The 26,297-nt window shown below is 48.8% G+C and overlaps 3 protein-coding genes across 6 annotated transcripts; 1 reads left to right on the top strand and 2 right to left on the bottom strand.

Annotated features, from left to right (window-relative positions):
- Window positions 1-703: 703 nt before the first annotated feature.
- On the bottom strand, window positions 704-7,685 carry hpcal4 (hippocalcin like 4). Its single transcript, XM_003969080.2, has 4 exons — window positions 7,532-7,685; window positions 1,595-1,770; window positions 1,182-1,397; window positions 704-910 (listed from the first exon to the last, which is right to left on the bottom strand). Exons 2-4 carry the CDS (start codon window positions 1,754-1,756, stop codon window positions 713-715), a joined length of 576 nt encoding a protein of 191 aa, XP_003969129.1. The 5' UTR covers window positions 1,757-1,770; window positions 7,532-7,685; the 3' UTR covers window positions 704-712.
- Window positions 7,686-13,684: 5,999 nt separating this feature from the next.
- hsbp1l1 (heat shock factor binding protein 1 like 1) lies at window positions 13,685-14,880 on the bottom strand. The gene is made up of 3 exons (XM_029844716.1): window positions 14,635-14,880; window positions 14,499-14,565; window positions 13,685-14,123 (listed from the first exon to the last, which is right to left on the bottom strand). The coding sequence occupies exons 1-3, from the start codon at window positions 14,713-14,715 to the stop codon at window positions 14,026-14,028; spliced, it is 246 nt and encodes an 81-aa protein (XP_029700576.1). The 5' UTR covers window positions 14,716-14,880; the 3' UTR covers window positions 13,685-14,025.
- Window positions 14,010-25,336, top strand: slc66a2 (solute carrier family 66 member 2). 4 transcript variants are annotated; one of them, XM_003969121.3, is made up of 8 exons: window positions 14,010-14,605; window positions 15,666-15,751; window positions 15,858-15,947; window positions 16,063-16,436; window positions 16,769-16,902; window positions 17,943-17,993; window positions 20,723-20,939; window positions 24,074-25,336. In XM_003969121.3, the coding sequence occupies exons 4-8, from the start codon at window positions 16,234-16,236 to the stop codon at window positions 24,282-24,284; spliced, it is 816 nt and encodes a 271-aa protein (XP_003969170.1). In that variant the 5' UTR covers window positions 14,010-14,605; window positions 15,666-15,751; window positions 15,858-15,947; window positions 16,063-16,233; the 3' UTR covers window positions 24,285-25,336. The 4 variants fall into 4 exon arrangements, with proteins under 4 accessions (XP_003969170.1, XP_011607492.1, XP_011607493.1 ...); XM_011609190.2 differs by having other exon boundaries at window positions 15,855-15,947; XM_011609191.2 differs by lacking the exon at window positions 17,943-17,993 and having other exon boundaries at window positions 15,855-15,947.
- The last annotated feature ends 961 nt before the right edge of the window (window positions 25,337-26,297 follow it).

The raw sequence follows: 26,297 nt of genomic DNA, 5'->3' as shown, positions 1-26,297 counted from the left end.
CCATTCTGCCATTCTTTTACTTCATATTAATTAATATTAAACACAGGAAGTATTGAATAGAGCGCTAGTACATGCAACAGAATACTAGCCAACAGCAACTGCCCAAACCAGCGTTCTTTTGGTTGGTTAATCACGAAGGGGATTGTTTCTACAAATTAGCCTTTAATACACAACAAATGCCCGGACTGTCCTGAATTATGACTCCGGCTAACTTTTGTTGAAATGTGATTGTTAAGTTGTTTCTGTATAAGAGCCTGACTAGCTGATATTAGCACTTATGCTATGCTAATCAGCTCCATTTTGAATCTACATATTGGTGAAAACAACGGTCTTCAGCATTAACTGTTCAATTTTCCTGCCAAATATGTAAGTGTATCATGGCGGACCGGATCTAAGCGCTTCAGCTAGCCTGAGCTATCGAAGCTGCCCAGCAGCGTGGCGTGACTGGCACTGCAGCGTGGCTCCTCTTTAAATCTGAACATACGGCTGCAGGAATTTTCACTGAGCAAATTGGATTTGCGCGACTCCGGCCGGCGCGTCGGAGACGTGCTGGAAGAAAAGAATGGCAGCGCTCCGAGGGCCCGCAGAGCTCCAAATAGGACTCACTTCCATTCATCGTTGCCTCAAACAGAGGGAGAAAATCTCCAAACCTCCTCTCCTCTCCAAACTGCACCCCCCCTCCTCCCCACCCGCAGCCCCCCCATCCCCCTCTCTACTTCTGCATGTCACACTGCAGCAGTAGGACGATGGAAGGATCAGACTTGGCGGCCTCTTTGAACTCTTCCAGGCTGATCTCGTCGTTGTGGTCCTTGTCCATCTTGGAGAAGATCTTGTCGACGCGCTGCTGCGGGGTCAGCCCGTCCTCGTTCATGCGCATCATGATCACAGTGCCCACCATCTTGTAGATCGCCTGCGGAGAGAGAGTTCGGGTTGTTCTTCAGTAACATCTCATGATAAAGTGCAAAGGGACGGTGCCTGACCCATGACAAGCGTCCCCGATGACCTTAGAGCAGAAGTCAAAACAGGAAACGACCTTTAAAAGGCAAAACAATCAGAAATACTTCAAAAGTTAAGGTCTAAAAGTCAGCCGTCTTTATGGGCTCAACTCTGCAGCTTGTCCTTAAATGTGTGTCTCCTCTGGGTCCCGCTCAAGGTTTCCTCCTGTTACCCGGGAAACGCACCTCGATGATCTCCAGCATCTCCATGCGGGTGATCTTCCCGTCCCCGTCCAGGTCATACATGTTGAAGGCCCAGTTGAGCTTCTGCTCGAAGCTCCCCCTGGAGGTGATGGAGAGCGCGCAGATGAACTCCCGGAAGTCGATGGTCCCGTCGCCGTTCTTGTCGAACGTTCGAAACGCGTGCTGTGCAAACTTGGTGGCGTCGCCGTACGGGAAAAACTGGGCGGGGGAAGACACAGGGTCAGAGGATTGCTCCTAAACATCTCAGCTTTTACCTACATGATGGGACTCGTGCAGACGTCATAATCAGGTAATACAGGTTATTATTTAACCAGCTTTGATTATCTTGCCTGGTACTCACTCTAGGGAACGGCGGAGGGAAAACTGGCTAAATTCACGGAGCTCTGCGACCTCACCTTGACGTAAAGCTGCTGAAACTCCTCCAGGTTGAGGATGCCGGAGGGGCAGTCTTTCAGGAAGCCTTTGTACCACTGTTTGAGCTCCGCCTCGTTGAATTCGGTGCTCTTCGTGAGGTCGTCCAGGACTTCTGGAGCCAGCTTGCTGTTGTGTTTCCCCATGATGCTTCGCCTCCCTAGAGGGGGCAGACGGGGCAACAGACAGAAAGAGGGACGGCGAATGAGCACACAGGTGCAGGGCGAGCGAGAGCGCCGGCAATAACATGGCTGCAATAGCTGAGGTGTCTGAGGGCAGACGTAATTACCCGCAGACCCGAAATCTCTGCTGTCATTACGCAAACATTCTGGGGGCAGATTTAACGGCTAGAAGACATAAATTAATAAAAAAATGTGATCTGAGGTGCTTACCGCAATAAAAAAACTGACTTTATATCGATTCAGCTATATTTTAGACCTAAAAATGGACGTTACATCAAAGGCTGGCACTAGAGTTGCGTTCAAGAGCGCCGCCACTCATTAAGCTCAGTCCAATTTCCAGCGAGGTCACCAAACAAAACAAACCTACAGATGCGACTCCGTGACAGCGGCGTGGTTTAGCAGGAGCGTCAGGGTTCGATACACATTAATGATGAATAAGCAGCAGGATGTCCAGTCCATTATTTATTGTGTTTAACTTCTGAAAACATAGATTGTCGCGGTGCTTTACATGACAGACAGTCAGTAATGACCTCACTGTATCGCCAGATGACGCCGCTCCTATTTTGGTCATAAATTGGCTGATTACCTCAGCGGGCAGTCAGAGGGGAGAGGGTCATCGCAGCGGCTCCTGACACCAGCTCTGACTCACAGAAAACACCCAACTCGGCCGAGTCAAGTGGCCACGAATCTCCCTTCGGAGTGGCGGCGAGAGCGCCAGGGCGGCTGAGATGCCATCACGCCAGCCAGTGACTCAAACACTGCGGAGACCCAGAGCATGGGGCCTCCTCTCCCAGAGGCAGGGGGCAGTTTGGGGTGATTACCAAGGGTCTGGGAATGAATCAGCAGACAAATCTGTTCTGCTGTAGCTTGAAGCATCTCAACAAGTTTCAAAAAGGATCAACTATTACAGTCGCCTCCATTTTAGTCGTTAGTATTAGAAAACACAATAAAAGTCTTCCGTCTGAGTGTAAACTGCAGTTCCAGGTAACTCATTTATCTAGAAGGCATCCGTCACATCCTCTGGCTGAACGCTTCCACCCTCTCAGCATTTAGAGTGAAAGTTTAACCATCTGAAAATGGCTCCAACAGCTCCGCAACCCACAAACCGTGTCAGCCGAATAACAAAAACCAAACGCCGAGGGTTTATTTAGGCTCTCCTGTGCGCTCAGACGGGACGTTCCTGCCCCCTGACTGTGGCAGATGAGGTTTTAGTGAGGGAGGCAAATGTAGCAGATAATGGAGGCCGGCGCGAGTTTATCCAGCCAAGGAAACACATTCAATCTGGAAATCTGACTAAACCCTGCAAAAGTCTGCCTGCTTCTCTTGTCCTCCCTGTTTGTTCCTCGCGTTTCACGTGAATCAACTTTCAATTCAGCTTTATTTACACAGTGTCTGTTAAAGTCTCTGGGAACTTTACAGAAACCCAGAGTCTGACCCCCAAACTGGCCTTTGACAGGAGCAACAACCTCAGCGTTGAGTTCTCTTCCCCTCAGCCTTCATTCCATGATGCGCGCGGTTAAGTAAATAAATCTCTTTAAATCTCCGTCTGTTGGGACCTGATTTGGTCTCATGTGGGGACAGCCCCCCCGTACAGGTGTACAGCAGGTCCGAGAGCAGTGTGGACCTGGTCCAGGGCCGCTGAGTCGGTGAATTTACAAGGATTTCTGTGAATGCCGACATCGTAATGAGTTGACTCATCTTGTTCTCGGAGCTGCTGAGGCTTTCCTGAGAAAACAGGGGGCAACGTCTCAGTCTAGACCCACAGATCTGAGAAGGAGAACACAGACAGACAACAGATGGACCGAGAGAGACGAAGACAAACAGCGCACGTGGAAAATGGTCCCGGCAGGCGTTCAATAACAAGACATGTATCTTATCGAGTCTGAAGGGCTTTAAAGCTCGCTGCATCTGTCAGACTGGTACTAAACACAGGCTAGTCGATACGTGTGTGTGTGTGTGTGTGTGTGTGTGTGTCTTCGCAGGCCCTCAGTGGCTATGAAACTGATTGAATAAGCTAATTAAACGCCCTTGTGCGCCAGCGTCAGCGTTAATAAAGCTCACGTCTTGATGACAGTGTCAACATCTACATGTTGAAAACGAGCATCGAATGACACTTACGAATCAGCCCCAACTGCTAATTAGCGATCAGCGGTTTCGTGCTCCGGCAGCTGTGGTGGCACCTCAGACTTTTCCAAAACCCTTCCCTGTGATGTGGTGTCACGGCGTTTTGAAGTCTTTAGGGCTCATTTCCCGGTAATTACACCGAGATGCTGCCAGATCATCGGGCCCGTTAGCGCCCGACGGCCTGAGGCAGGCGGATTACTACAGCAGGAAACTCCCAATCACAGCCCACTTGTTAAATGTGGCTAAAGTTGTCCCATTTTCACTTGAAAAAAGAAATTTCTAATATAGATCAGAGAACGAAAGAAGTGACCAGTGAAAACACTTGACCCCAGGGTCAAGGCGCAGCTTCAAAAAGGGGTTCGTTGTCTTGCTCCAGGACACTCCAACAGGAAGGATGGAGTCCCCTGGCATCAAACAAGTGACCTCTGTATCTACCACTCATCTACCACCCAGAGTTAAATATCACCTTCCACGCCCACAGAGGCATGGCTCCACTCTTGCGTCACACCTGCGGGGACATTCCTGGTGCTTCTGTTCATGAACTGCATCAAACTTTGGATTGAACGAGCTTGGTTCCTTCCTGTGTCTGTGCAAGTAGCCTCCGTGCGAATGGAAAAAGGGGCCTGCTGCAGCGGCCCGGCGGGGTCGATCAATGGGAGACCAGTACGACACCAGCAGCCACCAGAGTGAATGATGCGTGAATGGATAAGCCACGCCCCCAGACATCAACAGAACGGGACCAGCGCGTGGTCCTGATGACAGTTTTCCCAGAGCTGTCTGACAAAACTGCGGCGCCAAATGGATGGAACCGATTCACTGACGTATAGGCCTCGTGTGGGGGGGGGGGGGGGACTGAAAATCAATATCTGCCTTTGTCGTTCTTTCACTACTCGTGCTGCTCAGTTCGCCTCAGCATTGGACTACAGCGGCCCAGTGGTGTGTTTCAGAGGATGCAAGTTTGAAGTAAAAACAAAGGGAAAACAAAAAATGTCCAGGTTTAAATGGTCAGAGCATCCGCGCATCCGTGCGTGTGCACCTGCGGCGCCGTTGTCGGTGCTGCGGCGTTGTTTCCCGTCTCGCATCTGCATATATTCTCTCTGGTGACTGGAAGGAAGGATGCATCGCTATAGAAACGCAGCCCTCCTCTCTGCGGATGGATGGAACTCTAATTTAAGACGAGGCAGCGCGTCGAGCCCGGGGAGGGACGCGGGGCACAAAAGGGCCGCGTGCCCTCATGAGTCAGCCCCTCGGCCAGCCTTCAGCGCGCACGCCTCCTTAACGCCGTGTATTCACCCCCGTTTTAATTACTCCGCCCTGTTTGGCAGCGTTGCTCTCAATGTGTCCTGCCGAACCAGCACAGCTCCGGCTAACAGCACCGCGGCGGCACCTTTCACCCAAGTTGCCGGCGTGCACGTGCATGAACGCGCTTCTACGCACATCCCCAGAACAATACACTTTATTCTATTACAGAAGCTGTGGCGGGAGGTTGTAAGGCTCAGGTGTTTTCTTGACAAAAACAGCCTGCAAGACAAATATACCCAGGTGTCATAAGCACGCACGCACGCACGCACACACGCACACACGCACGCACACACACACACACACACACACACACACACACACACACACACACACACACAGCTTTTGCCGTGCAGGAACAGAACAACTTGAACCTTCTCCTGCATTGAAAACTACCATTTCGAGGAGCCTCAACACTGATACTGCAGATGTCTGAGCTACACTCTGTACATTTTGTACAGCACGTGCCGACGGTGAAAGGCTCTGAGCGGGTGACATCTCCCATCATGCTCTGCTGTACCTGGGGATCAGAACTTCTTCACATGTACAGGCATGAATCTGTGAAAACAGTATCAAATATGCAATGCTGATCAGCAGAACAATAGTCCTCCGATTATCCTGACAAGCTACCACCCTCTGAATTTTTATGCCCCTGCAGCGCCGGAGCCTTATCTAACCTTTATAAATGGCTCTTAAAGCGAGCCTCTGCATCACCTGACGACTACCGGATCGATACTTTTCGTCTCCAGTCTGAGATCGGCTCCTCGCCGCAGGTCGCCTGCCCGAGCCGCAGGAGAACCCTCAGCACCGTCTGCTGGTCATTAGTCAGCATGACTGATGCCAAACTCCTCTACTCTACATTCCCCAACACACCAACACTAACCAGAGACAAAACGCACCTGTGGGTGCAGAATGAAGCACCTTTCATCCTCTGTTTAGCTTTTTTAAAGGTAACCTGTTACTGACGGAGGCTAATCTTTAGCATTGCTGCCCGCAAATGTTGCTAAAATCCACCGTCTGAGGTTGTTCAGACTGGAAATTATCCGAGTGGTGGATTGTTGCTGAAGATTGCTGCTGGTGGATTGTTGCACATTAGGCACTATTGAACTGCATCGTCATGCAAATTCAACGTTAATTACAAAATGAAGCCTACAAGGTGGCAGCTGCGCTAACAAGCAGTCGAAATGTGCAGAAAATGATCTCAGAAGTTGGAGATATCCGGAGAATCGATCCCAATCCTCTGAGGGGAAAAAAAATCCATATCATACTGAGAAATGTCAAAATCCATAGGGATGACAGAGGAAATAACCCCGACACAAACAAGACATAAAGTGGAATATCTGAGAGGACTTAGTGAAAGTTCCCAAACATTTCCTGCAGTCTTGGAACAGTTCCTGCGGTCTAAACACGCCACAATATTAGCGAATGTATACATATTATAAACTGTGTTTTCTCCAGATGAACTAGCTGGAGATGATGGTATTTGCAGCCTCTTATGGGATGTCAAGCACCACTCGTGGCTGGATGAGTCATAAGTACTGCTTATGAAAGTGTAAAGTGGACTATAGAAGCACTGAAGAGTTTGAACTATAGCTGGAAACAACCACAATGTCTGCATGCGCGAGGACCACAGATTTCTCCCATGATGCACTGGGACCTGCTGGTGTGTGAGCCGAACCTGCTGCCGTAAAGGAGAATAATCAATGGAATTATGTAAAGACGACAGAGACGAGCCTCAGCTCATGTGACACAACTCCAGGCGTCATTAAAACCTGCAGCTTTTCCACAACTCAGTTTTCCAAATCACTGCAGAATATTTTATCAGAGCAAAGAAATGTATCCTTTGAGTTTTGATATTAAAACTTTCCTGGAGCAGTTTCACAGTTTTATTCTCAGTTATGCAACAAAGAAGGCAAAATCTGAAGCCAGACCGGTTCAAAAGGGGGAAAGTGACATGTTGGAGCTCAGTCTGGTTCCGGTGGTGGAACCATGAAGGACATTTCACAGGCGTGCAAAAAGCTCGATTTCACGCAGAGCATCCAGAAAGAGGCTGCAAGGCAGCACGACGCAGGTATGAGCACCTGTGTGGTCCCTGTTTCAGCCCCCCCCGCCTGAAAGTCTGACTCATTTGTGCTGCAGAATAAATGTGACCCACCGAATGGTGACTGGTTCCGGCCCGACATCTTTGACTCTGGACCGGGCGCACAGCAGCTGCACCAGTGAGCCATTGCGCACGAGCTGGCTTCACTTTTAAACATTAACTGTGAGAGGTTTAAAAAAAAAGAATAAAATATGAACAGAAAGAGGTCCACTTACCGTTGAAAAGAAGAAAAAAAGCGCCCTTGAAAAGGTCTCCTCTGGTGTCGGCGGTGCTCGGGTCCGGCGCTGGTCCTCTATGTGAAGTAACCTTCGCGTTAACTCACCCCTCCGTCGCTCGGGGAGAAGATGAATGAACCGCTGCGTCTCCCCTGCCAACACATTTGCATGGGCCACGCCCCCTCCGCAGCGCGATTGGGCGAGAGCCCTCGGAAAGGTGCTCTCCTGGAACCTGATTGGACAGACGTCTACGTCAATTCACAAAGAAGGCGGGGCCTCAATCAGCTGCGACCGCGCGCGCGCCGGTGTGTCCTCTCGGCGGGGGGACGAAAGGCCTCGAGGAAAATCAAAACAGGAAATAAGACGTGATTGTTTAGCAACAGGAATGTTATTGTGTAATTACATTGGCATAATTGTGTGTGCTTTACAATATTTTTTAAAATAAACTGATCTGAGTGTGCACCATCACCAGTAGATGTCCCCAAATCCTACACACCTTGAAAAGTTTTTATTTACCTCACTAGTTCCGCTAGATATGTTTACCCTTAGCTAATTGCTAAAGAGTCATGCTACGCTGCGTTATCAGGGATTCAACCTTGTTTCTATTCCTGTTCCATCTCTGCTCTGTTTCCACAGCTGGAGTAATGTTTCACTCAAATAATAGAAGTTTAAAAAAAACTTTGTAAGCTTTCATTTAAATGTCTGTGTAAATTCTCAGTCATCCAGGTCATTGTATCCAAGGTAGTTTTCTCTGTCAACTGGACTGGGTTTCTTCTCTTAAAGACGTTTCGCCTTCTATCCAGAAGGCTTCTGCAGTTCTGAAATCGCTGGGGAGAGAGCTTGAAAATATAGCCCCTGTGGACCATTCACTTTCATTTAAATGTCAAAATTGCATTTAAAGTCGAGGCCGGAATATTTAGGCCTCAATTTTGCCAAACGGTAGGTAATTTGGGCTGTTGTTGAAAATTTGACGTGACAGAAAGGGCCTCAGGTGTTCCTGGTGATGAATTATGTCTCCACTTTGTCTCCTAATGGGAAAAAAAAATCATTTTAAGAGAAATTATAACTGTGTTTAATACTGCGGTGTGGTCCCCCCAGCAGGGTCCTCCAACAATGTGGCTGCATAATGATTTTGACTGTCATTCGTCATCGATTCTTTCCGGGCCTGACAGAGTTTCGCTCTCTCTTTTGTACTGGATTATTGAGGTTATCAGTAACTAAGCGCCGTTATTTTGTTTACTCTCAATATAGCTGCTGTCATAAAAAAATACGCCGCTGATTAGCCAAGGTCAGCCTGGCCTCCCATTTTGAGTGGCACAATCTGCTGTGCGTCAAGGTAAACGTCCATCAGCCTGCGGGGCAGCTGCGGCGCTGCTGCGGCGGGTTCGGTGTCCTTCAGTCCAAGGTAGCGTCGTTCACTCTGAAAGAGGCTCAGAGAATCACGCACGGCGGCCGGAGCCAGGATGAACGTAAGGAGCTATACAGCAACATAGGCTACATGGAGCAGGACCAATCAATGACATCATCAATAACAACCGGCCGCCGGAGAGAGCAACAGTTCATAAAACATCAGTCACATCCTCTAACTGTCCTCCAGTCTGGTGTGTTTAAACTGTTCCGCTGTGTGATATCTGTTCCCCTCTTCTTTTTGTTCTCTCCTCCTTCTCCTTCTCTACCCTGCTGATAGCAGGACTTCCCCCCCACCCCCCATAATGACCAAGGTCCTGCTCAAGGGTCAAACGTTGGACTACGAACAGCAGAGAATCCCGGACGTGAAGCAATGTGAACCCTCACAAATGGCAAAAGGACAAACTTCAGTCCCCTCTGGTGTCTGAGAACTTATGTGTGATTGGTCAGAAATCCGGAAGTGGGCGGAGTCAATACAGAATCCACAGAAAGATGCAGCAGAGGAGGCGAGCGTCCGCACGAAGAGCCTGAAACAGCCCTTACTGGTGAAACCAAGCTGCCTTAATTGCACATTTTATTCTGAAATGATTAAAAGTCTTTCAGCGGCATCATTAACAATCAATTAATTGTTTTAGAAGACGTCTTTTCATGTTTACAGTAGAACTTACCAATTTAAATGTTCTGTAATTTTAAAAAAAACTGAAAAGCTCCTTCAAAATAAAACTCCCATTTCTCACAATGGTGCCGCAGACTCAAAGAAAGTGAACCTTCATCTCACCACATCGGTGCTTTTCTTCCAAACGTTTCCTTTTTCCCACCCGAACATTCGCTTTGTCTTCCTGACTGCCAGCCCCTAATTCGGATATTTATTATTGAAACCGTGTTAATTGATCGGTAATGAAAGTTCTGCTGCCCTAATTGAAATATGCTTTATTGAAAATGGCATGAATATAGCATGACCCTCTCTGCTTCTATCAATATTCATACCTCTGTCACCTCCACTGTGTGTATGTGTTCGGTGGTAACGGGGGGTTGCCACGGGAGACGGCCCATTGAGCCCGTCCTCATGCCTCTCTCCACCCCTTTCATCCGTCCTGTCCTCCGTCACCATCTTGTCCTGGCTGCTTTATTTCGCATTTCACTCCTTTAATGTGTCTCTTCAATGTGATAAAACTGATTTGTTTGTCTGCTCCTGGTGTAGTCATAGCGATGGTGAATGTGGTTCGGGGCATCGCTTTAACCCAGCAGTACCATCCCAGTCACGCTAATTGACAGCTCTTAATGTGATTCCGGTCCCGTTTATGTCTCTGAGATCCTCCGTGTGTGTGATCCGGCCCGATGGAGGCCTGTAAAGGCTTTAATTGACCTTTCTTTGCTCCAGACGGCTCCTCGGATGCCTCCTCCTCCTCCTCCTCTGACGCCTCCACCTCCCTCCATCCGTTAGCTTCCCCTCCACATCAGTGAGGTGATCGGGGGTCTCGTAAATGCTGTCGGCAGCTTTGGAAGGCCCCAAATCAGCGTCCTGCACTTGGAACATGGGGTTTTCAAGGCTCACCGGTCGTCCTTTCTCTGTCTGTGGCCTCTGTTTCCACGGTGACTACAATCCCTGCCCTCACCTGTCGATCCCTCCCCTTCTCACCTGTACCAAGCCCACTTCCTCTGACCCTTCTTGTCCTCCAGAGAGTTCTAGTCTCGGGCCTCATGCTCTTCGGCTCACTTCAATCCCACCAGGTTCATCCTGGACAGTCCGAGCATCATCCCGGCCTGTTTGGGATCTGTTTGGTTGTGAGGAAGAAAACCTCTTCAGTTTGATGAAGGCAGTAAAGCTCCAGCTGCTTCTGAGGGGCAGGGAGGGGTAAATCAGGGAAAAGGAAACGAGCTGCATATTTTTATTGCTATTTAACAGATTTTGTTGAGTTAAGCATCGATTCAGGACATGAAAAAGTCAAACGAGAAGCAAAACTGTGTTAAATGCGAAGCAGGAACAGACTTTTAAAGCTTCATGTCTCCACGAGGATAATGAAAGAGTGTGTGTGGGGGGGGGGGGGGGGGGGGGGGGGGGGGGCTTGCCAGACCATGACGATCACCCTGGACTGGACGCTGCGTCCACAGAGGAAAATTAAGGGCGGTGATTTAAAGAGAGGGGTCAGATTCTTGATTAGCTGAAGCGAGGAAGGAGAGGAAGGAGAACACAACCTGCAAACACTTAATTCAAAACGTCACAGCTGATATCTAAAGGGTTCCCGTGACGACCAGCTGGACCTCTGTAGGTTAACGAGTGCAACCTGGATGGTGTAGCAGCGGAGGAGCAGCCAGGCTAACTTTTGCTTTAAGAGTTCCCGTCCGATCGAGTCTGATCCCTCAGCAGGCCGACGCCTCGGTGCCCGTCTGTATTTTATTTTGTGAACGTGTTTCCTGTTTTATTTTGGTAGTTCTGCTTCCTGCCTGTGTGTGTGTTGGTTGTTTTACCTTCATTTGAGTAGTTTTCACCTGTTTTTTTTATCGTCTTGTGTTCTTTTAATCCTCGTTTCTCTCTTGTGTTCGACACCTTTTGACGTCTTGGATTTCTGCCTCGCGCCACCTTTTGCCTCCACTCGAATCAAACAGCTTTTCCCCGGATTTTAAAACCTTTGTTTTGCCGTCCGTCGCTCATCCTTTTTCCCTTCTTATACACTCACATAGCTACACGCATACCTGTTGCACAGAAACGCATACAAACGCACTGCCATGGCGACGGTGAAGCGGACCCAGTTTCCATGGTAACAGAGACAGGGACGGTCGCTGAATACCCAAGGACGTTTCGGAGCGAGGGAGGAGTGGAGAGGTGGGCCGGAGCGGGAAGTGATAACGTCAACCTGCCACATTGCATAAATTTGGGCTGCAGCAGTGACGGATGCGGCGCATTGGATTCACCCCGTTTAAACGTGAGAGTTCTGAGCGTGCACGTGTGTTACGAATCAATAGAACTAAGAAAATTGGAATTGTTGCGTAATAAGAGCAGCTTTGTGCTGCCAAATGAATGCTGCATCTTATTTTGAAGGCCCGTTGAGCAAATGTCAAAGGTTCTGTTGTGTTCTATTATAAAGGGCACATGTCAAAGAACCCTAGTGGAGTAACTGGGAATCAGCTTTAGTTACCCCCCCCCCCCGCCAGCTGAACCAGTGGAGTCGTTAAAGTGTCAGAAAGAAATGAGAAACCAGTTTCTATTTCAGTAGATGTAGATGTATCACCGCAGACAGGAGGTGATGCATCTTCTGAGGGCCTAAAATATCTGCTGGGGTTAATTTCGGCCCAGCTCGCCTCCGGTTCTGAATGAGAGCCGGGCTTTAATGAGCTCCCAGCCTGACAAAGCATACAGGTGCTGGTTGGTTCTGGCCTGCGAGGAGGCGCGAGAGGGGCGAAGGTGACGGGGATTTTCACTTCAAAGGCGGCCGAGAGAACGGCACAGATTAAAGCGCAGCAGGAATCAAAGGGGCCTCAGGTGGTGGGCAACACACAGGTGTCCCTCCGTCCCGCTGTACACGTTTGTGTGCACACGCACTCTATTTTTACCTCCGTCACCAGCTTCAGTTTGGTTTTCACAGACAAGTGCTGTTGTCAGAGATAAAAGGGGGTCTCCCACTGAGAGGAGTCAAACTCGCCGTGCCAGCTGTACCAACACAAAGCGCGTTAGCCACAGTAGCACAGTCGTGGAGCTAGCTCATGCTAGTATCCAGGATAAATTGCCGTAAAGGGTGGTGTTAGCGAGCATGGAGGGATGTTTATGAGGATTTACATGTTCATATTTTATCCTTTTAACTAATAATGTGACTGGTGTAGAGACCTGCTAGGCTAAGTAGCATGATAGCAACAAACCTGAGCAGCTAAATGCAACCATGAAGGCAAACGTGGTGGAGGAGTTAGGACAGAGTTGGGTTCTTTTTTATAGACCAGTGATGCAGGAAAACCACTGGTGGGAAGAAAGGGAAAAAAGCAGAGGAAACGTGGGAGAGAAGAGGGTGAGAAGGTATGAGAGGGTGAGACGAGATGAGAGCGAAGGAGCCACTTCATACGGTTGACATTCACTTTCTGCTTCAACTGTAAAGTAGGAAAAATTATCACCCATGCGCGCGCACACACACACACACACACAAACTGGTGGTCGGGGTCAAGCTTCGCAGCCTCTCCACTCGCCCACTCAGCCCTACATCCTCTAGAACAGTTTGTCCGGTCCATTTCCGGTCCTGCGGCCGAACATGTCTCTGCTACTCATCCTCATACTGAAATCATTCATATTTGCACGACAGTTTGGTCAGTTTCTTCTGCTCTTAAGTGCCATTATGACTTTATAATTCCATCATTGAATAAACACCGCCACCTACAGCACACGCCCCGCAAATGCATGACCAACACCGATGACGTAATTATATAGGGTTCTGTTAGATTGGGTGTGATAGCTGGTTAGATTTAAGTCTGTCACGTGATCACTGTAGGAATAATCCAATTAATTCATCCCTTTTCCACGTAGAAAGGAATGAAAATGCATTTCAGGACCACGGTCAGCGACACCCACGGGATGTAATGACTGAACGCCGCCGCTAGGTGGACACATCCGGATGAAACGAACTTTTCTTTGATTTATTCATTAAAAACTAACCTGATAACTTTTTATTTAGTAGTTGAAACGTCGTGTTTTTAGTAATAAGTGCAGCGCGTGTGTCAATTTCAGTGCACATTAATTCCAGAACTATTCAGAATCCACACGTCTTGGCATCATCAGCTTTAATTTGATTAAACTCTATTTGCATTAACACATTTTGGTATTCTCTAATAACAGTTTGTCCACGAAACAACCAATTCCATTGGCGACTTGTCATCCGTCTCTCAGAAGCTGCTACAAAGGCTGAAAATAGCAAACGAGGTAGAAAATAGACGGGTTGAAAATGAAGGGTTCTAAGGCTCCTTAAACTGTTGGCAGCATCACTGTAAACATCAGGTTTTTCTGCTTTATAAAGATTTTTTGGCATTTGTTGATAAGCGTCAAGGGACCGTCTCAGTTCTTGGAGGTCAAAGTTCATGTCGGGGCAACTGTGACCTCATAATTTCAGTCATTGCTTGGCGATTTCCTGCTCCTTCATGCCAGCTTGAAGCATCAGCTCCACCACGTTCTTCTCAAGATCATCGATGCGGGTCCCCATCTCCTCTAGTGTCTGCGTGAAGGAAAGATCCGCCAGTGATCGACCGAGGCATGCTGGGTAAACCTCCTCCCCAACTCTCAGAGAAGGGAAGGACGAGCACCCCCTGCTGTCCATCAAGTAACATTGCACGGATGGGTGTGGATTCTTCAAAAGTCAGTTTTACAGCGTAGTCAGTGTAGAGTCCAGTTAAATTCTTCTAAATTTAATTGTACTAAATCCTTTTTCAGTGATGCTACCATGTGTGTTACTGACTTTTATTTCCAGCGAAAATATTATTTACTGTATTAAATATTCGGAATTGTCGCCCTCTCGTGGCCACACGTGTTACCGCATGTCAACAGACGGGACACTGATTCGTACACTAGGTACTTAAAAAAGGATATTTTTGTTCTCCAGTTGTTGCGACATCTCCCGAAATCTCTCCTGAATTCGCTGCATTGTTTTATCCATCTGAAGGAGGACAAAGTTGTCAGGAATCGCGGGTTTTACGGTAGGTTTTGCCCAGATGGAAAAACTTACCGCTTCTGTCATGTCCGCAGCTGAGTTGTTGTCAGTTTTAGACATCGTTTCCTCAGCAACACGCTGATTCTCCGTCATCATTTAAACTTCTATGATTAAATCTCAAAGTAATAAGTGACTACGTTAGAGTCAAATGTGTCAATGACCATAACAACCCGGAGAAAACGTTTCTTTCTGGTACTTTAGCTTAAACGCCAGAAACTACCGAGCTTCCGGTTAAGGAAACAGTTCTTTCAAAATAAAGTTCACTTGAACAAACGAAAATAGCCGATTCAGCGGAGCGAGCAGAAAACACCTTCCTGCCAATGATTCTCTCTGCAGATTCAATGTTTAGATGAGTGAGCTTCACTTTTTTAAGGTTATAAATCATTTTCGCTTCAATGTGGGTATTTTTTCTCTCCATAGAATTAACTGTTAATAACAGACCATAGTGACATCTGACAGAGGAGAAGACGGTTACATAACTGTGACCTTTTTAAATTTAATAATCCGGAGTCTCCTGTCACTCCCGATGATTATGAAAAATGTATAGCTGCTGTTGTGAACCACCGCTCTCAAAATAAACTAGGACATAACCTAAAATATTTAAGATGGAGCTGAGACTTTTTTTTATTCCTTGAACCCATTTTCTGTATTCTGTCAATGCCATTCTTAAATAAAACATGTATTCTGATGGATTAAATTAAAAGGCACTACTCAATGTAAATGATAACCAGTGATAACCAGTAACCCAGTTAGAAGTAGCAAATTAATCCTCTGTAATTAATTTTAGAAAAATGTTATCATCGTAAAAGCTACATAACATATAGTCAATCATTTACAATGATATTGTATCTCAAAGTGTAAAGAAAATGATCATATTTTTAACGTTTGACTATCCACGTCCGGACAGTTTATTTTAGAAAATAGTAAAAAAAAAAAAAAAGGAGGCAAATGAACATCCAGCTTTTACTCCAATGCGCTGTCGGTTGCTGCCGAAGTTGTGTTTACGAGTCTGTGAACCATCTTGACCAAATTAAGCATCTTTGTAGAAACACGTGACGTATGCGGAAGTGTAGACTTCGCTGATGAAGAAAACAGAATACAGACGATCCGGGGAAGAGCGGGGCTCTTTAAGGTTGGACGCACAAAAGTCTAACTTTATATTAGTGACCTGTAAATATTATCGTTCCTTTGCTGTTTTAAATCTCGTGTTCTTACTTTCGTGTTGTCTTTTATAGCAGCTAGCCTTGAATCACCGTCCTGGGACCCGTTAGCTGCTCGGTTCTTCTCTTCTGGAAACATTTGCTCTGATTTCATCCGCTCATCTGATGGTAAAATAACTAATATAGCATCGACTTCACCGTTCGGTCGAGTCTTTATTCACAGTTTCAGTGGCTGGTTTGTCTTTCCCGATCCTTCGCTGGGCTTGTGATGGCGTGGCATTAGCCGCTCCGTGCGTGTAATCCGCTGGGAGGATGCTAGGAGGACTCGGATGTTTGTGCACCGTCGATCTGAGGGAGCAGCCGGGGAGACGCCTGCACCGCCCCCGGCACTGACCCGGTGACCGTCAGCTGACATCGCTTCTCGGCTGCGCATCGCCGTGCTGGGGATACCGACATGGAAGATGAGGCGTTTGAGCAGATCGTGAGCGTGTTTAACAGCCTGGTGTCGTGGATCGCCGCCGGGGCCATGGTGTTCGGCGGGGTGGTGCCCTACATCCCCCAGTACCGGGACATCCGCCGGACCCAGAACGCAGAGGGGTTCTCCACCTACGTGTGCCTGGTCCTGCTGGTGGCCAACATCCTGCGGATCCTCTTTAGGTATGAGAAAACTGCTCTAAATGCTCATTTAGTGGACATTCTCTCAATAACCCTTTTCAGGCCACCTGTAAAGTTGGTATATATTATAAAACAATCGAAAAGCTACAGGATTTTCTTGGCTACTGGTTTGACACTCCAACTCATTAAGATTTATAACACTTAACGACCACAAAGTCCACTTAAGCAGAACCTCAGATCTGCTACTCGTTAACCCTTTTATGGTTCTATAGGTACTTGTACTATGGCGAGTTGTGACGTTAAATATAGGAAGCGTGCGGCTGAAGTGCACATTTCTCAGCGTATCCACACTTTGGTTTCTCTCCTGCCGACAGATTTGGTCGCTACTTCGACACCCTGCTGCTGCTGCAGAGCGCCATCATGATCGTTACCATGCTGGTCATGCTGAACCTGTGCACCGGCGTCCGCATGGCGTCTGAACTCGGCACCAAACGGCGCTCCTTCATAGGTCAGGAAACACACAAAGGGGCCTCTTTACAGTTCTGATAACACTCACTGGTATCAACATTGTGTGAAACTTGCTTTGAATGGATGTGTGTGTGTGTGTGTGTGTGTGTGTGTGTGTGTGTGTGTGTGTGTGTGTGTGTGTTGGAGCGAACAATAATGGCTGTAGAGGAAAGGTGAACGTGCGATTGGGTCTCTGCAGCCACAAGGTCACTCCTATTATATATGAGTAATCCAGTAAAACCAGTTTGGACACACACACATTAAACGGCTTCTCTGCCTCTGAGACGAACTTGATGTTTGCATAAATGAGCCTCTGAAGCTAAAAAAAAGCTGAAAACTCCACTTTGTCTTTTGGGTTTTTCTGTATTATTTTACAACCTCCAATCAGAAAAACTGTAGCAGGAAGCTATTTGTTTAACAAGCTAACAACCACAGAAGTTTGTGTGTGTGTGTGTGTGTGTGTGCGTGTGCGTGTGTGTGTGTGTGCATGTGCGTGTGTGTGTGTGTGTGTGTGTGTGTCCTGTTCATCGAAGGAAACAGCTTGACTGGATCCTGGATCTCGGCTGCAGCAGCTCCTTTGATGTGTGTTTTTACCTTTTAAACCTTCTTTTTTTTCAGCTCTTCAGCTTCACTTTGAACTATATTGGAATCATCGGAACCTTAATAATGAATAACTTTTCCCAGAAATAGTTTTCCTCCTCAGCATATTTGTATAAGCATTGACCCGGGTCCCCCTCCATGTCGCACCATGACCTCACACAAACTTCACTCAGGTGACCCGTTTGTGGTAGCAGCCTAATCTCACCGGACTGGAAACACTGGGATGTTTGGACCCCCCCCCCTTGAAAAGGGAGGACATCCCTTTGGGGTTTTCTCGCCGCTGTCTGCTGCTAAACTGTAACTTGTCGGCTCTTCGGAGGGTAACAGATGGAGCCAGTTGTGACACTCGGCGGTTTAAAGTCATGATTACAACTGATGAATCGATTTCACTGGGGGAAAATGAAGAAGCTCTTCTTTCTCTCCTTTATTCTGCGTCTGTAGCAACAGACAGTAAGGACGAGGAGATCAGAATCCCTAAACGGACCTTTCTGGGTACGTACAGAACCTCAAGTGCAGTGAAACATCAGTCCTAGTCCACCCTCCACCTGTGTGTCTCATGCATGACGTCCTGCCGATGCTAACGATGCTAACGACACTAACCCCTCACGTTTCACCTGCATGTTGTGCTGTCGGAGCTACAGCCGCCACCCTCCACTCCATCAGCACCACCTCAACTGATCCGCTGCTGTTCTGTCTTTAAAACTGTTCACAGACGCCATCTTTGTCACCCTAGGGCAAACGTGGCAGCTCTAGTTGTTGAGCCACCCATTTTGGCGGCTAACACACTTGCTAACCCTCACGGCCTCGCCGCTCTACCTTTCGGAGGAATTAGTCACCTCGACTTTTGCTCCAACTTTGGACCAGCATTTCGGATCAGCGTGCATGTGTGTGATGACTCTGAGTGGTGCATGCTGACCCCCCCCACTCCCCATGGCTGATTTACACAGATAGAGTCAATGAACGGCGCTCTGTTTCAGAGCGAGGCCTCTTTTCCTCATGACCTGTCGCCGTTGTCATGTCAACTGCAGAAATCTTGGTCATTTTCCGGCTCATTCTAGCCCAGGGAGGAAAATCAGGATTGCCTTTTTAACTGATTTAGCTGTTGCTAACGTACAATGAGATCCATTCATCACCTTGATATGTTTGTGTAACTGCATGTTGATAAAATATTTTTTTTTAAAAAATCCCTTTTAGTGGATGGCACAAGAGCATTTTTAGCCTCATTTGACCACATTTGTACACTAATGGCCATCGAAGGCCATCCTGTTCCTGGTGTGGACGCTAGAGGGCAGCAGAGGACAATGTGCGATGAAATGAGGCTGTTGGACAACCTGCTTATTTTCCACATTGGTTGTTTATCATGTTTATCATTGGCCCTCCTGTCGTAGCTCCGGGGTTGGGGGGTGGGTAGGGTTGGTCAGATCCTCCACTGAGCAACATCCGGGTGTGCAGCCGGGTTGTGTGGTCGCTGCCTCGCAGGTCTGTGCCTGCGCTTCAGACTGTTAACCGGTGAGATGACGCACGGCGAGCTAGCGGGAAGGCTGACGTCCACGCTGCCTCTGAGTCGCCACCAGTGTTCAGTCAGCATCACACGTCCTCCACCTGAGCCCTTCTGTTCCCTCCTGTTTGTTCTCGGCCATCATCACTTCGGGTCTGTGCGTCGACCAGCCGGAAGATCGAGAGGAAGGTCGCAGCGCGGCCCAAGGTTTGAGCAACGGAGGAGGGGAGCTTCATAAGTAGCACATTTGTGAACCTCAACTGGCAGCTGGAATGCTATCGGGCATGTAAGAGCTCAGATTGTTGGGCTCTGGTCCTGTGTCTGCAGATGCTACGCTAACAGGAATGAATCAGCTCTTCCCGCGGCTCCAGTCGTCCCCTTAACTGCGCCCGCGGCTCAGCCGAACTGTTCTGTAAAACCTCCGTTTGGAGCTCCTCCTGCCCGTTAGCTGTCCTCCCTGTCCTGTTGTTCCCGCGCCTCCCACGGGTGCGTCCTAGTGACAGCGAGTCCCTATTCTAGCCGACCAGGAGACGACGCCAGAACAGCCGGTAAACAAGCCGAGGAAGTGTCCAACTCTGCTAGCCTCCCACACACCACTCCTCCGTACTGCGAGGAGACATATTCTTTTCCCTTTTTAAAACTTTTGAGCGTTCCCTGACACCAGGAGAGGCTAAGCTAGCTGCTTGACAGCACAGTGCTGCAGATTACACGTCTCCCGCCGCCGGGGCTGCGCGCACGTGTCAGCTCCCTCCCACAGGCCCCCAGCGGACCGGCCCCTCGTATCATCAGTATTCCTTTGTGCTGCGTGTGAATCCGTGCGTGCCGGCTCCTCCTCCGGGTGGACGGCCCTTATCAGGCGGCGCCAGCCTGGTCCCGTTTGGCCCCCTTTCAGTCCGGCGGCTCCGCTGTGGAACACAAATTCTGTCAGAGCACAAACGGCTTTGTAACAGCGGACTCGCCGTTAATTACATTCCCAACAGAACCGGATGCTCCAGCAGAGGTTTTGGGGGCAGACGGGACGTCTTGCCGGATTCTGTCGCGCTGACAGAAGACGGTGACCCGGTTGGAGCTCACCGGTGCAGGAATGCTAAAACATTCCTTAAACGCAACCCATTTAAACATCAAAGACTTTTATATATTCGCTTTGGCGTCCAGAAAAAGGAGTTTTGGTCTTTTTGATGTAGCTCCGTCCCCAGAGCGGAAGCCTCCGGAGATCTGCAGTCGGCCACTTAGCGGTCCGATTTGTAGATAAAGAGCTACGGCCATTAAAAGCTTCCCTGTGACCCGCTTCAACCCCCAGAAATGTCTCCAAGCTCGGAGTGGCGTGCGTTGGTCAGACGCTGCTCCTGTGAGGAGGACGGGATGCGGCGAGCGTCAGGTGCTGACGTGCGAGGAGGCAGATGTTCACCAGAGGTGAGAAGGTGCCGCAGCCTCGTGCTCGCTGCTCCTTCATCTGTGACCCACAATAAACATCAAACCGGTCGACAAGAGCCGCCGCTTTGATCTTTGCTTTGATTTTGGACAGTTCTTTTCCCTAACGCGTCAGCCTCCGGTTGCTGGTTACCTTGACAACCCTCAGGTGGGGGGTTGACTTGGGTTTGAATTATGTTCTTGTTCGTTTATAAAAGCAGAACAAAGGAAACAAACCTCAGAATAAAGTGCTTTCATGTGTTTGTGGTTGGAAAGAGAAGAACAGTCCAGAAATTCTCCCCCTCTTCCTCAGACTTTGACTGGAGCCACTTCTGGTCGTGGAGCCACTTCCTGGACTACGTGCAGTGCGTGCTGGCCTTCACGCTGGTGGCGGCCTACGTCACCTACCTCCTCCTGGACTCCGCCGTCTTCGTGGAGACCCTGGGCTTCCTGGCCGTCTTCATCGAGGCCATGCTGGGCACGCCGCAGCTCCACTGCAACTACCAGAACAAGTCCACGGAGGGCATGAGGTACCGGCCGCCCGATCGCAGCTCTAGCACACGTTTGTAGCAGATCGGTGACGAGCGTCACGCTGAAATGAGGGAAACGGCCCCTCTGCGGGCCCCCGGCTCCTGCCAGCCGTCAGCCAATCACAGCAAGCCGTCATTACCGTCTTCATCATGTTGAGAGCAGGTTTATTTATGAGCTCTCAGCTCTGAGGGGAACGTTGTTTTTGAGATTCGGCTCCAGACACGCTGCCACGTGCTTATTAAGTATTTCTGTCACCTGTCGAGCAGGCAGGCAGCGACCGCCGGCCTGCTGACAGCACTTTATTACGCCGACACGACGATTCTGGAGTTCCTCTGAAAATCCTTTTGGAAAGGAGCGCCACATTAGCCGCGGGGCTAATGCAGCATTTGGGCGAATTGCCGCTAACTGTTCGGCAGTTTGAGGGTTTAAATCGGCGTCATCGTCGGTTTACATCCACATTCGGGAGGGGACGAGATGATGATGGTGAAAGCTGCACCAGTTCAGCCACAGTCCAGGACACGCAGGACTTCCTGCTCTCTGCCCCAGACCTCCGCCCTCCCCCTTTTCCGTCGCTGGAGTCTCAGATAAGAGACCCCCGGCTGAGCTCTGTGTCCTCCCAACCGGCCATGACGGCTCCCCGGCTGAGCTCTGTGTCCTCCCAACCGGCCATGACGGCTCCCCGGCTGAGCTCTGCCCTCGCCGGCCCGGGTTTTAATATAGTTCCTCCATCTTGCTGTAACAAGAATATTTAGGACTCTGGTGTCTCACTCAGTAAGAAGAGGTGAGGCTTGTTGCCTCTGAGGTTGCGTTGCTCTCTTCTCCTGGAACACGTCCTGCAGTTTGGCGTGCACGGAGGTGGACTCCGTCGTTTCCGCCTCCGTGAGCTGCGTCCCGTCGCTGTGCACAACCTGTTGAGTCTGGTGGGCCGTTGCTAGGATACGTCACCTCAGCAGCCCGTTCAAGGCTTTTTTGAGTGTCGCTACTAAAGGGCGGAGAAGTGAGTTAAATTTCAAAGCGAAGCGAGGAGCCGCCATGTGGAAGCGGCTTATTTATGATCCGATGCTCGTGTGAACCAGCGGCGACGCGAACGCAAACCTGGCGCCGGCGTTCTCTCCCGCTAGCACGACGCCGCTGCCTGTTTACTGTCCGTGTTGTGATTAGCGTGTGGCGGCGATAGAGGGATAAAGGGGGCTGCTGTGTGTGGTTGGAAACCTTCCCAAGTTTGGTAGCAGCTAACGTGGCTCAAACTTCACAGCGGCTTGTTTGAGCTGGACTGAATATAGAAGGCGGAGGCTGGACGGAGCCGTTTGAGGGTTCTGAAAGGCTCGCTCGAGTGGTGACGGTGACCAGTCAGCCGTAACACAAACAGGACACAAACCAGCGAGGTGGGAGCAAAAGCATCCACACACACATCTGCGGCCTTATAAGGCTGAGCTGCGTCCCAGCGTCCCGGACCAGAGCGCCAGCGCCTTATTTAGCCTCGCTGGGAAGGATGGGATGTCGGAGCTGGGTCATCTCCACCGGCGGGGTCAGAGGTGCTGCTGTCCCTCCGCTCGCCCACCAACACTTTGTTTTTCTGCGCGTACTTTTGAGAGCTGATAAACCGGTGCAGACGGCGGCCATGTTGGCAAAGAAGGCAGAGAACCGCCGAGCGAGTTTCCAAAAAGTGGCATCTGCTCGCCTGAAACAGGAAAAAGATAAAGTAACCCATTTCGAGAAACTCCAGCCAAGACAAAATCAGTCTCTTCCAACATTTGAGGCGAACTGAATGAGAACAAAGCGAGAGTTTTGCACCTCCAGAGCGGCAGAATGAAAAAAATGCTTTTAAAGGAGGCCTTGGCTGTGGCGCCAGACGTCCCATCAGCCCCTGAAAAGTTGCTCGTTTGACTTCGCTGTTGCAGCATGAGCTTGTCAGTCTCTCTTGCTGTTTATGTGCCATGAAAACAGCTAAGATTCATTTGTCTCTACAGCTGGATGAGGTACCATCACAAACGAACCGGCCCACATCCAAAAACCTGCGAATATTCTTCTGATCACGAGAGCATGTTGTTCAACAGCGCCGCGGCGGTTCATGGCGGTACTGCAACATTTGAGAAAAGATGGGGGGATTACCCCCACAATTTCCCCCTTTAGACGTGTATCCAAAGTTGAGCATCAACAATCATAAATTGTCGTTTGGCCTAACTCCCCCGGTTCCACCTGTGTGGCCCTCTTGTGCGCACGTCCTTTCACTTGTTATACAATGTTCTCAGTTTCTCACCTCGTTCGCTGCATCTCGGCTCGTTTCCTCAGACGGCCTGTTGGAGGAGCTGGGGGAGGGAAAAGGAGGGAGGGATTCCTCCCACACAGCTAACAAGTGTGTGTGAGTGAGTGTGTGGGGGGGTCCCCACAGGTGAGGGGGCTGATGGAAGCATGTGGGGTGATCAAGGATGGAAGAAAGCACGGCCACATCACCTCTGTGGTGTTTCTGGATCCTGTAAAACTTTACTTCCTGACCTGTTGACCCCCCCCAAAAAAAAAAAAATAGTGCTGATGCAGCAGACCCACAGAGTGTAGCCGGCAGGACGTCGCAGCATCGGAGGCCTCCAGGGTGTTTTAGTGTGAAACCGCAGAGACGTCGTGTCCAAGTTTCCCGTCGGAAAGGAGGAAACTCCAGAAGTCACTTTTAATGGGGCTTTTAGAGGTAATGTCCCGTCTTAAGTGCACCAGTTTGCTGGGTGTAAAACCCCACCAGACCTCCTTTTCCCGCCTCATTTGTCCAGCTCCCCGTGAACAGAGACGAGGACGGAGCAGTTTTCCCTCTGATTTGTTAAACTGGTTTTGAGCAGGCACCCCAGCTCATACTGGAAGTGCTGGGACGGAGGCCCAAACTAAGATGAAGGATTCCCACTCGCTCCCATTATGGAGGTTATTGTGGGAAATGTAATTTCCTGTCTGATCCGATGTGTTCGTCTCTGACGAAATTAATCAGTCCGATCGTGTCTGAACCAGGTGATAACGGATTTAAAATGCATTCCGGCTCTATTATCCTGGGAAAAATCTTCATTAAAATGAGTTCTACAGTGTTTTGGTGTTGGAGTTGATTCAACAGTGCGTCTATTTTTTAATTCTCGACTCTTCTCGTCTCCTCCAGCATCAAGATGGTGCTGATGTGGACCAGCGGCGACACCTTTAAAACCGTCTACTTCCTGCTCACCCAGGCCCCCGTGCAGTTCTGGACCTGCGGGCTGCTGCAGGTCTTCGTGGACGTCGCCATCCTCTTCCAGGTTTACTACTACAGCCGCTACCCGCAGAAGCCGCTGTCTCACACCGTGTCCCACGCCACCAGTGCCAAAGCGCTCTGAAAGCTCCGCCCAGCTTTCAGAGGACGCGCCGGCAACGCTCGTAACCACGTGGAAGCACCTCGGGCCTAGAGCGCATGAATGTAGACATGGGGGAACCCTGGAGATCGTTTAGAAGCAAAGTGTTTCAGCGCTCCCCGACGCCACGCTCATGCACGCGAACAGTATTACGCACCCACGTGAACACGGTCGTACCTTCTATTCACCGCAGGCGTGCGCACCCATGGACACGTGGACAATCAGCCGATGACCGTCGCCGCTGCCTTAAGACGCGCTCGACCACGGCTCGCCACCAGCGAATGTACCAAACCAGCACGAGCTGGACAGTTAGCCAGTTGGACCGAAGCCCGGCTCAACTTTGTGGGAAGGAAAAAAAATGGAATCAGGATTTACCAAATGTCCAGCGAGGACGTTTTCACCATAAAGCTGCATTTAGCCTCTTTGCTTAGCAAGCCGCTAGCTTGCTACGGCTAACCGCCACGTCCTGGTCTGCTGTTAGAGGTAGAAAAGCACAAACGGTCACAGGGATCCTTGTGGCCACATCAGCAGATGCTTTTAGAATTGTCGTGTATTTAAAGGAACTGTAGGTCAGACGGACTCAGAGTTACTGCTACTGTTAAATTAGGGTGACTTCGGTCGACTAAGGGGGAATTTATCAAAGCCCTGGTCGGAGTTACCGTCGCTTTTGATGCAAGTAGGAAGCTGAATTATTGTTGTTTTCATTTTTGAGGCTTCTCAGTAACTATCAGGTGGGTTTGGGGCTTATTTTTTTATAACTCTTACAACAAATTCACCCCGATTTCAGCTGCATTTCATCCTCCGAGTCACAGCTGATTAATTTCCTGTTGGACGAAGCAGCGGCCTGATAATATTGATGATGATGATGTTTATGTTGGTCTTTTTTTTTTCAACCCATATTTGTTTTATGATCCTTCAGTTTTCAGAACGACCTCGAAATTGTATTCAATCATCTTTTCTATCCTTTAGTTCACCTTTTGTTAGTTTCGCTCAAATGTACGTTGCTACATTGTAACAAATATACCTTTTTAATGTTCTGTGTTGTATTTAATTCTATTATTTGTGGTAAATTCCCAGCTGCCTGACACCCAGCAGGCCGTCTGTTGGTCTGGAACAAAGAGATCTACAGCAGAACTTTTATTTTTGTGGGTATTTTCAGCAGAAACCTGCAACGGTTCCACTGGGAAACCCTCTGTTCAAATATTAAACAGAGTCCTGTAAACTGGACGTCCTCCTGTAGGATAAATAGTTAAATCAAATCTCCGTGACAACATTTCCATATTTCAGGAGACGCTGGTCCTCCTGTGATGCCTTCATAATGCAAACCATCCATTCAGGTTAGAATTCCGCGTGTTTAAATGGAACATTGAAACGTGTCCTGATCCGAACTCTTGTGCAGCTTTAATTGGCTCCAACACGACGGCTGCAGGAGTGGTTTTTTTTATCCCCAGTCTGACTTCAAAGCAAAGGCCCCGAAAATGATGATTTTTGAATGTTTGTGGGACGTGTTCTACCCAACGGTGGCGACCAAAAATTAGGTTGTTCGAGCTCTAACGAGTGTGTTTTTCAACATTTTCTCATTAATTCAGCACAGATCCCAGGTGAGAACACAAGTCTTTAAGGGAGTTTCAAAGAAAAGAGGACGAATCGGTGATTTTTATTGTATCTATTCATTTTACCAAGTTATATTACATCATGAGCTAATGCTAATCTGACCTTACTTTAGCTCATTGAGCTTAAAAGGCTTCAAAAAATGACACGACAGGCAGTTTCAAACCCCAATAATTAATTTTAAAAGGTTTGGTTTTATCACTTATTCTCATTACATCCATTTTAATCGGTTTTTCATGGCTTCAATGGGAATTTAGGCCTGTTTTGCTTTCTATTCCAAGGTTCGATAATGATTCATGCGTCTTTTCATCTAATGTGCGATTAAAAAAGGTATCACATTTTCCTAAATAGCTCATTAAAGCAGGTTGAGATGCGTGTCTGTTCATT

The sequence above is a fragment of the Takifugu rubripes genome, chromosome 12 (assembly GCF_901000725.2).
Source record: "Takifugu rubripes chromosome 12, fTakRub1.2, whole genome shotgun sequence".
In the NCBI taxonomy this organism is placed as follows: Eukaryota; Metazoa; Chordata; class Actinopteri; order Tetraodontiformes; family Tetraodontidae; genus Takifugu; species Takifugu rubripes.
The sequence above is the reverse complement of the archived record's forward strand: the minus strand, read 5'-3'. Positions and strand labels throughout refer to the sequence as shown.

Coding starts and splice junctions, on each gene's coding strand:
- slc66a2 (XM_003969121.3), top strand. CDS start 16,234: ATGGAAGATGAGGCGTTTGAGCAGATCGTGAGCGTGTTTAACAGCCTG. Junction 17,994..20,722: donor CCCTAAACGGACCTTTCTGG/GTACGTACAGAA, acceptor CCTCTTCCTCAG/ACTTTGACTGGAGCCACTTC. Junction 20,940..24,073: donor AAGTCCACGGAGGGCATGAG/GTACCGGCCGCC, acceptor CGTCTCCTCCAG/CATCAAGATGGTGCTGATGT.
- hsbp1l1 (XM_029844716.1), bottom strand. CDS start 14,715: ATGATGACGGAGAATCAGCGTGTTGCTGAGGAAACGATGTCTAAAACT. Junction 14,566..14,634: donor CTGCGGACATGACAGAAGCG/GTAAGTTTTTCC, acceptor GTCCTCCTTCAG/ATGGATAAAACAATGCAGCG. Junction 14,124..14,498: donor GCAACAACTGGAGAACAAAA/ATATCCTTTTTT, acceptor TCACGCAGACAC/TAGAGGAGATGGGGACCCGC.
- hpcal4 (XM_003969080.2), bottom strand. CDS start 1,756: ATGGGGAAACACAACAGCAAGCTGGCTCCAGAAGTCCTGGACGACCTC. Junction 1,398..1,594: donor TTCAGCAGCTTTACGTCAAG/GTGAGGTCGCAG, acceptor TCCCCCGCCCAG/TTTTTCCCGTACGGCGACGC. Junction 911..1,181: donor AGATGCTGGAGATCATCGAG/GTGCGTTTCCCG, acceptor CTCTCTCCGCAG/GCGATCTACAAGATGGTGGG.